The sequence below is a fragment of the Cebus imitator genome, unplaced genomic scaffold (genome assembly GCF_001604975.1).
Source record: "Cebus imitator isolate Cc_AM_T3 unplaced genomic scaffold, Cebus_imitator-1.0 Scaffold51, whole genome shotgun sequence".
NCBI lineage: Eukaryota > Metazoa > Chordata > Mammalia > Primates > Cebidae > Cebus > Cebus imitator.
Window position 1 is genome coordinate 9,952,097 of NW_016107366.1, and position 10,624 is coordinate 9,962,720.

Sequence of the window (10,624 nt, forward strand, 5' to 3'; positions counted from 1 at the left end):
CTTATTAGAATGCAGATTCCTGGCCGGGTGTGGTGGCTCATGCTTGTAATCCCAGCAGTTTCAGAGGCCGAGGCGGGCGGATCACAAGGTCAGCAGTTCAAGACCAGCCTGGCCAATATGATGAAACCCCTTCTCTACTAAAAATACAAAAATTAGCTGGGTGTGATGATGGGCGCCTGTAGTCCCAGCTACTCAGGAGGCGGAGGAAGGAGAATCGCTTAAACCTGGGCGGCAGAGGTTGCAGTGAGCCAAGACTGAGCCACTGCACTCCAGCCTCGGCGACAGAGCAAGACTCAGTCTTGGGGTGGGGGGGGAAAAAGAATGCAGACTCCTACTCTGCTAAGACTCCAACTAAGACTCCCAACGCCAACTAAGACTCAGTAGGTCTAGGTGGTAGCTGGTAAGGCTGCATTATAAGCAGGTACCTGTGTGATTCTGTGTAGACCGGGGCCTGCAGTTTAAGAAACAATGGTGTTAGAATTAGAGGTATGAATGTAAAGTGCCTATTATATATACACATGGCTATGAATGAATGGCGCTGCCTTTCTTCTAAGGGCCTTGTCTCAGAGTTCAGTCATTTTGTACATGGCACCTCAGCAAGTCAGGGCAACCAAGACCCAGTTCTTCTGACTCTGCACCTACATCTCTCTGTGCCTGCAGGACACTTAGGTGACATTCATCTGGCTGTCACCACAGGCTTCCTGTGGGTTAGCCGGACTCCTGGCTGCTTCCTCACTTCAGAGCTTTGGCTGGGGCCATAACAGCTTTCCCTAACCTCAGGTTGCCCTCTAGGGACTTGAAATAGTCTCTTTAGGCTTAAATGCTATGGCAGATCCTTTCAGGGGTAGAGAACACAGTATCCACTACCATTTCTGGAAAATTCCACATCTGGGCTGGGCGTAGTGGCTCGCGCCTGTAATCCAAGCACTTTGGAGACCAAGGTGGGTAGATCACCTGAGGTCGGGAGTTCAAGACCAGCCTGACCAACATGGTGAAACCCCATCTTTAAAAAAGAAAAAAAAGGCCGGGCGCGGTGGCTCAAGCCTGTAATCCCAGCACTTTGGGAGGCCGAGGCGGGTGGATCACGAGGTCAAGAGATCGAGACCATCCTGGTCAACATGGTGAAACCCCATCTCTACTAAAAATACAAAAATTCAGCTGGGCATGGTGGCGTGTGCCTGTAATCCCAGCTACTCAGGAGGCTGAGGCAGGAGAATTGCCTGAACCTAGGAGGCGGAGGTTGCGGTGAGCCGAGATCGTGCCATTGCACTCCAGCCTGGGGGGTAACGAGCAAAACTCAGTCTCAAAAGAAAAAAAAAAGGAATATTCCACATCTACCTCTTGGGTGGGTATTAACAGTCCCAGTATACAGATGAGAAAATGAAGGCTTCAGGTGGCGCAGGGAAACATGAAGCTGGGCTCTCCTTCCACTATCCTGTCACACAAGGAGAGCACTAAGATCTCCATTACAACCTGCACGTGGCAGAGAGCTGAGACCTGTGCTACAATTAAAGACCTCAGGATGGAGTTCTACTAGTTTTGTTTTGAAAACAGAAGTTTTTAGGTGACTGCTACCTGGTAGTGCTGTCACTCACAGCTCATTTTATTCTATTTAATTGACTTTCTGCTTCCCTAGTTAAGAAACAGAGGCAAAAATACTGCTCTTAAGTCATACAGTCAGTCATGAAGTGAGGTATTAGCTTCCAGGCTCTTTCCAGGCCACAGGCCTGCCCCAATCTCCCCTCCCCTCCCTTCCCCTGCAGAAAGAAGTCCAGTCTCTCAAAACAGAGTAATCCTGTGACAAACTGCAGGTTAGAAGCAGCTGCTCAATGACAGGGATCACCCTGGGACCCAGTAAGACCCTTTGGCTACGGCATCCCCAAGAAATTCTGCTGTACCTAGAAACCAAACTTTATGTCTACCCTAAGATGTGGCCCCAAGAGGAAAAAGGAGTCACTTTGTCTCCAAGCCCCCATTCTTCCTTTTAAGATTTATTCCCTCTACATGTTCCCACTGTCCCAGCCTAGTCCAAGACTCTGGCTTCCTTCCACCTGACTAGTTGTTTCTGGTGGGTCTTCTGTAGTACATCCCCAGCCCCTCCTTTCATAGGCCCTGAGTGTGGCAGAAGCAGCACATAAGAGTGGTTCAGACCTTATGTTTACCTCTCCTATAATTTCAATTCCATACAGTCTTCGATAACTACTAATCTTTTCTGATCACCCTCTTTGTAGCCCAATTCCAAATGAAACCTATAATTTGTAACTCTCCAACTGTTTCACTGTCCCTCACTTTCCCCCTTACTCAGCTCAGATTCCATGAGCCATCATTCTGATCCCTTCTTGCATATACTTTTTCTTTCCTTTTTTTTTTTTTTTTTTTTTTTTTTTTTGAGACGAAGTCTCACTCTGTTGCCAGGCTGGAGTACAATGGCACGATCTCGACTCACTGCAACCGCTGACTCCCTGGTTCAAGTGATTCTCTTGCCTCAGCCTCCTGAGTAGCTGGGAATACAGGTGCACGCCACCAGGTCCAGCTAATTTTTGTATTTTTAGTAGAGATGGGGTTTCACCATGTTGGCCAGGATGGTCTTGATCTCCTAACCTCGTGATCCGCCTGCCTTGGCCTCCCAAACTGCTGGGATTACAGGTATGAGCCACCGTGCCCAGCCTCCTTTGTTTTTTTTGAGACAAGGTCTCAACTCTGTCACCCAGGCTGGGAGTGCAGTGGAGCGATCTCAACTCACTGAACTCACTGCAGCTTCAATCTCCCCACTCAGGTGATCCTCCCATTTCAGCCTCCTGAGTAGCTGGGACTACAGGCATATGCCACCACATCTGGCTAATTTTTTGTATTTTCTGTAGATAGGGGTTTCACCACAATGCCAGGGCTGGACTTGAACTCCTGGGTTCAAGCGATCCACCTGTCTCAGCCTCCCTTCAGTACTGCAGTTACAGGCGTGAGCCACTGTGTCCAGCCAGACTTTCTTTTCATCTACTGATTTTACCTGGCTAAACTTGAACCCAATTAGACTCAACTCCCCATCTGCTCTGTTCCTGCACCTGAGCAACTGAATGTGGCTGAACAAAAATACAACAGGTTGATGGTCTCACTTAAAATCTACAATCACAACCTCAATGGGCCCTGGGACCATCTAACCAGCAACCCTATTGCACCTGTCAGGCCCATCACCTACTCTTCCCTCTCCTACAGGACTATTTCACACTGTCTGAAATATTTACTGGGTGGGTGACTGATCTCAGTTTCCTACCACTAGAAAAATAGGAAAAAGTACACAGATCTCATAAGGCTTTTGTAAGGATTGAGTAATATGCATATCAAGTGCTTAGCACAGACCTAAACACACAGAAAGTGCTCAGAGAATGTTACCTCTATTATCATTTCCCCAAAGCAGGGCTCTACTTAAATTTCTTCTCCGATTGAGGCTCTATCATGAAACAATTATCCTGTTTATAGCAGACCAAACAAAGGCTTAGAGAAGATTAGTAACCTTTCTGAAGTTACATGGCTTAACTTATAAATCCAGTTGGGATTTGAACCCAGAGCTGTCTGAACTCCAGAACCAATGCCCTTAACATCCATGCTCTGCTGCTTTATGGCCCCAAGGCCAATCTTCCGAATCCAGCTTAAGGTTTTAAATTCTGAAGTTCTATTTCTGAGTCAACCCACTCACCCTTCTTGTACTTCCTTCTCCTGTGAGAGAATACAGAAGAGTGGGTTTAGGTCACCGCCCCTTACACATGCTGTCCCATGCCCTTTGCTAGTTGGACTTTGTAAGCCCCCTCAGCTTAGACTACCACTTCCCCGTACCTGCCCCAAACTCTCCAACTCTCCTATACAAGGCTTGGTGAAGCACCACAGACGTCCAGAGATTCCTTCTTTCACTGAACTCCTCCAGTACCAGACTGACACATCCTGCTTCATGCTTCCTCAAAAAGACTGCAGCTTCTGCCCCTCCCCACTCAGTGTCTCATAAAGAACAGGTAGGAGCTCAATGGATGACTTTACTGAATTAGAGTCAGAAAGGAAGCACTCGGTTGGAGACTGGAAACTCCATGGTTTCTATCAGGGAATAGGTTAGGGGTGGGGTGGGGTCCATTTCCCATCCACTGTGGCAAACCAGTCCCTTACTGCGCTAGCAGACCAGGCCTTCCCTGCTGGGCAAGCTTTGTGGCTGTGGGGCTGGTGCTGAGTGTTAGCAAAGACAGGAGAGCATGTGTGTGTAAAGAGTGTGGGTGGTGGGGGGGCTGGGGGGTGGTTCTTGCTGGTAATCAGCCATCTCTGAAGTAGCATTTTGGATGTGGCAAAAAGGCTGACACCAAGGCTATCCTTGTCCTTTAATTCCTGCAGTTACAGAGGTTGCTCTTTGACTTAAAACTCAGAGTCTCCAGTCTAAAATTCTATTATACAGATACAAAACTGAAGCTCCATTACTCAAGCTGGGTCACTGTAAGTTCATGGTGTTCATTTTATTCTTCTTTAAATGGTATGTATGAGTTTTGTTTCTATATTTCATAATAATGAAAGCTTAGGGAAGCCGAATGACTTTCCTAAGGTTACACAGGTTAAGAAGCCCCTTAACATCAGTGTCACTGGGATTCCCAAGCCAGGGTAAGGTTAAATTGTCCAAAAAGATAGAAAATGGCAGCGTGCTAGTGAAGGGCATGGGCTTAGAGTCAGACCTGGGTCTGAATCTGGGCCTCCCGGCCATGTGAACTTAGGCAAGTTACCTAATATTTTTGGGCCTTTCTTCATCTGTAAAATGAGGACAATACTACCAACCTCACTGGGTTGTGAGATATAAGTGAGAAATTAAGTGCCATATAACATATTTAGCGTGGGATCAAGCATCAAACTTGTTTTGTTGACTCTTAAGGTGCCAACAATTTTAACATGCATTCTTACTTCAGAGATTATGTGCCACTTAGAATTAATGAAATATGTTAGCAAATAGTCAATACATGGCAGCTGTCATCATCATCATCAGAAATGAAAAAAATCTGCTCACAGTATTCTAACAAGGGACAAGAGACAAATCTGCCTTGGGAAGTGGCACTGACCCGCACAACCGTCTGGGCCTGGGCTTCCAAACCTACCTTTCTTTCCATTGTTGGAGGGTGTAGACTTCCCACTGTCTGAGTTCAGCTCAAACACCCGTAAGTCTGTGGGTGCCTCCTCCCTCAGAGTCTCTACTCTGGCTGGAGGTCTGGGCTCTAGGCCGCTGGGGTGGCCAGCAGGTGTTAGAGGCTTGGAGTGAACAGGGGGTGGGGGTCCAGTCTCGCCCACATCCACAGCCAGGCCCTGTTCCTCCAAAGATGCCTCTAGCAGCTTTTGGGACAGGTCCTTGGGCAGCACTGGTGCCTCAGGTGCAGCAGCAGGGTTGGCGATCTGTGTCACAAGGGAGATGCTCTCACTGCTCTCTGATGGAGTCACCTCTGCTGGGGGCTCAACTGAGGTCACATCACAAGGGTCCTGGGGGCCAGGTCCGCCTTCAGAGAATGTAGAAGTTTTGGCCACAGGAACCTTTCCTTCTTTTGGAGATGCGGGTGAAATGCCCATGAGCTCCTCTGAGGAGAAAGAAAGGGAGGGGCAGGAGGGAAATGTACCCCGGCCAGCCCTAAGATAACCTTGAAGCTCTCAGGTTCCCACCAAAGTTTACTCTGATCAAGACTCAAGCCAGGCATGGTGGCTCATACCTGTAATCCTAGCACTTTGGGAGGCCGAGGCAGGTGGATCACCTGAGGTCAGGAGCTTTTGAGACCAGCCTGGCCAATATGGTGAAACCCCAACTCTACTAAAAATACAGAAAATATTAGCTGAGTGTGGTGACACATGCCTGTAATCCCAGCTACTTGGGAGGCTGAGGCAGGAGAATCGCTTGAACCTAGGAGGCAGAGGTTGCAGTGAGCAGAGATTGCGCCACTGCACGCCAGCCTGGGCAATGGAGCAAGACTCCGTCTCAAAATGATAAAAAAGACTCAATAGTGTCATTTAGCTCACCCCTTTGCCATCACAATGCTTCTGTGGACACTCCCTGCTAGTCAAAGTCCTGCTTAGCCATTGGGCCTAATATCTGGTGGGCTTCCGGCAATGCAGTCCAAGGGGCTGTTATCGATTAAAAAGCCATGGCTGGAAAGTGAGTCAGTTTTGGGTTCAGGTTGGGTTCTGCTACATCCTAGTTTGGGTTCTGCTATGTCTGCTACATTGGGTAAGCCACCTAACTTTTAACTTACCTTTTAACTTACTTTTATCCTTAAGAGGGGTAATGGCGTTGTGGTAAGGACTCTATGTAAAGCTCTTAGTGCAGCCTGGACATACGGTATAAACACTTAAGAAATGCATTAATAGTATGTCATCCAGGAGGTTGCAACATGCTGTTCTAAGCTGAGCTACAGGTAGAGGATGCTCAGCTCCCTTCCTAACCCAGTGGTTCCCAAACCAGCCTGGGCATTAATATTACCAGGGAGCTTGTTTAGAATACATGTCTGGCTGCATCTTAACAGTCTTCTTTACAAGGTGGGGAAGGGAAACTGGATTTTCAAGAAGCTCACCAGTGACTAAGCGGCAGCTGGTTCATGGGCTGACAGGGGAATCTGCACTGACTGACACGTGTGATTTTTGTACCTAAATCAGAATTCCACTAGCCTTGTTCAACATCCCCTTGTTAGCTCCGCCTATCCTCAGCACATAAAATGTGCTCATTCCCTACTCTTCCCTGATGGGCACCAAGTCTCTCCAGGCTTCAGAGAGCATGGCCCAGTCCAGAGTGCCCCGCAGACAAGACGTGTCACTTGCCCCTCACCTCTCAACACCTCTTACCATCCTCCTCCTCCCAGCCAGGCTCTTCAGAGATGCTCTGTTCTGCCCGCTGCTTCAGGACATCCCTCCGGGCCTGCTCCTGAGTGTGGGGGAGCAGATGGCCAGAGGCAGTCAGGGCACCCTCTTCCCAGACCCTGGTCCTGATCCCAGAACTCTTGGCACCCTGTATCCCTTTCTTCTCTCAATAAATCCAGCCTGCTTCCCATAGGGTTGAGAGGGGACCTCCCCAGGCTAGACCAGTATACCTGCTCTAGCTGATGGACTTTATAGAAATATCGATGCCAGAATTCCGAGTGGGAAACAGCTGCTGGAACCTGGAGGGAAGGGAAAATGGAGGTGAGACTTTGGGAGTGTTTGTGTGGGGTCTGTGTCCCCAGCCTTACCAGTTTGTTCCCATCCAGTATGGATTTCAGACCCATTAAGTGGCTTAGCAGTGATAGAGCACTTCCACCCCCACCAAAGTTTTGGCCAGACCCCGTTTTCTAGTCCAGGTTGGCCAAGGAGGGAGAAAACCACTCCTATCAGGCTTCGCTGGTCCTTCCAATTCTCATCATTCTCTGATTGCCACAAGCCTGGCAAACCAGCTTCTCCCATGTGGGTTCTTGGCTTAGGACGTGGCTGGTCTGGGTCTAAGGAGCCTCCCAGTGCCCTCTGGGCTAGATGGCTCCACAGTGACTGTGAACATGTCCCTCCCACCTCCCAACACCTCAAGCCTGGAGCTGGCTGGGGCCCTGCAGGCTGGACCCTCACCATCTTGGTGTAGAGTGCCCGGATAGAGGGGCTGCCTACAAGGAGCTCTGAGATCTCCCCCTTCTTCTCCTCCAAGCAGAACTGGGAAAGCCAGGCTTCAAACAATTCTGGGGGCCCTGCAGAGGGACAGACACTGAGAGTCAGTTCCCTTGGTCTGGAGAAAGAACCCTTGGCTTAGATAAAATACCTAAGGCTGGACATGGAAAATGAAGAAAGCCCGTGTGTTCAAAGGCACTTAGCCCAGGGTAGGGGGTCAGGCAGGGTGAAGGGGCGGGTGTGGTACCTGACTGATCTCCAGAAGGGGCTGCAATCTCCATTTTCTCATATCCCTGCTTGCTTTTTAGCCCATGGCACCTGGCTACTGAATCTCCTCCTCTCACAAACAGCTGTTCTCAGGACACATGACCCCAGCTGCCTGAGCCAACACTGATTTCTGTTTTCCCTCACGTGACCACCTCTGACCCTGGGGACCACTGCCTTTCCTTGAAGCCCTCTCCTGGCTTCTCACTCCTTTGTTATTTTCCTCCACTTCTCTGTTCGGTCCATCTGAGTCTCTGTGGGCTTCTCATTTTCCTTTCCTTTCCATATCTCTCTGGCTTTTTTTTCCCCAAAATAATTGCCACTAAACTACAAGTTTCAACCTCATCCTCCCACTGATAATTCCTGTGTCTCTCTTTGCATCCCAGGCTATCTGGGCCCTAGATCCAGAGATCCAGGTACCCCCGATACTTCTACCTGCAAATACACCGTGCACTAATTTTCCTTCCCACTTGGCTATCCGACAGGGTTATCCAACCTGGGGCCATCCTGTCTCCTCCCTTATCCAATCACTCTCGATCACACTTCCTCAGTGTCTCATTTTTTAGAGACAGAGTCTTGTTCTGTCACCCAGGCTACAGTGCAGTGGTGCAGCCTTGGCTCACTGCAACCTTGAACTTCTGGGTCCAAGTGATCCTCCTGCCTCAACCTTCTGAATAGCTGCGGCTACAGGCACGCCATCATGCCTGGCTAACTTGTGTCTTTTACAAGCACAGTGTCCTCTTCGTGCCACCTGACTCTTCCTACATTCTGGCCTTACCCCTGACACAGGATTCCTACCGAGCCTCCTAACTTGTCTTCCTGTCTGCTGTCTCTCCCTCTCTGTTTCATTCTTCACAATGCTGCCCCATGGGCTGCTTTAAACTGCAAACTCTGATCACCCCAGGCCTCAAAACCTTTCAATAGTTCTCTATGGGAGGGCTTTTTAAGCTGGAGTCCAAGATGGGCTTCAAAGGGTCAAAGAATTCCCATACTGCACAAAAAGTTTTGTGGAGAGAGGGCTTGTCATTTTCAATCGATTTTTAAAGGCCTTTGTGACTAAAGAGAGGTCTAGAGCTACTACCATGAGCCTTTTAGGCCAAAATTCCAACTGCCTGGTCTGCCACACAAAGCCCTTCACAATCTGGCTCCCACGAGCCGGTCTCACTGCCTTCAGTTCCTCATACGTACCCTTTAACCTGGTGTTACCAAAAGGCGGGCTGCTCCCCGCTCTCTTTGCTTGAATGCCCTTCCCCACTTCTCATAGTGAAACTAGTTGACTTCTAATTTACCCTTAAAACCCCAACTCCAGGCAGGTGCAGCAGCTCACACCTGTAATCCCAGCACTTTGGGAGGCCAAGGTGGGTAGATCACCTGAGGTTAGGAGTGTGAGATCAGCCTGACCAATATGGTGAAACTCTGTCTCTACTAAAAATACAAAAATTAGCCAGACATGGTGGCAGGCGACTATAAGCCCAGCTACTTGGGAGGCTGAGGCAGGAGAGGCAGAACCTGGGAGGCTGAGGTTGCAGTGAGCTGAGATCCCACCATTGCACTCCAGCTTGGGAGACAAAAAAAAAAAAAAAAAAAAAACTCAACTCCAGCATCACTTGCTAGGTTCCCAGGCCAGGAAGGGTGCCATTCCTCTGGGCTCCCGCTGCCCTGTTGCTCTGTGGAAGCAGTCATGTGGATGCTGCTCTCTAGTATCTCTGCTTTATTCATGGTTTCTGCTTTCTCCCTCTTAACGGCCAGTTCCTGGAGGGCTGGACTAGGTGGAGGGTTTGGCTCATTTCTGATCTCCAGTTGCCATCATGGGGTTTGCTGCATGACAGGGGCTTAGCCAACAGGAGCTGAAGAGAAGGCAGGTGGGGCAGCAGGGCTGGGAGGGAGGCTGAGCTGAGGATGAGGGCTGAGAGGGGCCAAGTCCCTGCAGGTGGGCAAGGACAGCTCATGTTCAGGAAAGAAATGAGAACATCAACCCACCCACACAGTATAAGTTATACACCACTCTCACTCTGGTCCCTCTACATAGGGGGTGCCCAGCCTCTGCTGAGACTAACAGGGCCCATGACCCAGACCCCCTTAGTCTACTTGCCCTAGAAGCCCATCCCTCACTGCTACCCTCTCACCATCTGGTTCATTGCAGTAGGTGGCTGGGTCCGACTGCAGGCTATAAAGGCGAGCCTGTAAGAAACGGAGAAGAGGAAACAAATTCTGAAGTGCTGGACATAGAAAGCACCCTTTCTCTGCCAGGATACTCAGTCAACCACAACCCAGCTTCTCCCCTATAGGCTCGGATACCCACAGCGCACTTGTTAACTATAGCACTGTGGCACACAGTGGAGTGCTAGGCGAGGCATCCAAAACTGGGGTTACTGGGGTTCCCAGAAAAATGGCCTTTTGCCCAGTATTCCACCCCAGGAACTAAGATGTATTTTCTTAGTAACTGTATACTGCATAAGCAGGCTACAAAATTATTGGCATAAAATGCTTTTTACTTTGGGAGGCCAAGACGCGTAGATCACAAGGTTGGGAGATCAACCATCCTGGCCAACACAGTGAAACCCTGTCTCTACTAAAAATACAATAAAATTAGCTGGGCGTGGTGGTGCACGCCTGTAGTCCCAGCTACACAGGAGGCTGAGGCAGAAGAATTGTTTGAACACAGAAGGCAGAAATTGCAGTGAGCCGAGATTGTGCCACTGCACTACAGCCTGGTCGACAGTGCAAGACTCCATCT

General features: G+C 49.3%; 1 protein-coding gene across 3 annotated transcripts in view; it reads right to left on the minus strand.

The window, feature by feature from the left end:
• Positions 1-10,624, minus strand: part of BSDC1 (BSD domain containing 1) — a 31,744-nt gene that overhangs the window by 6,548 nt on the left and 14,572 nt on the right. For all 3 annotated transcript variants that reach the window (XM_037738261.1, XM_037738260.1, XM_037738259.1), the window contains 5 exons: positions 10,014-10,068; positions 7,588-7,703; positions 7,083-7,151; positions 6,838-6,916; positions 5,115-5,585 (listed from right to left, as the gene is read on the minus strand). In XM_037738261.1, coding sequence (XP_037594189.1) covers positions 5,115-5,585; positions 6,838-6,916; positions 7,083-7,151; positions 7,588-7,703; positions 10,014-10,068 — 790 coding nt within the window. The remainder of the gene's footprint in view (positions 1-5,114; positions 5,586-6,837; positions 6,917-7,082; positions 7,152-7,587; positions 7,704-10,013; positions 10,069-10,624) is intronic.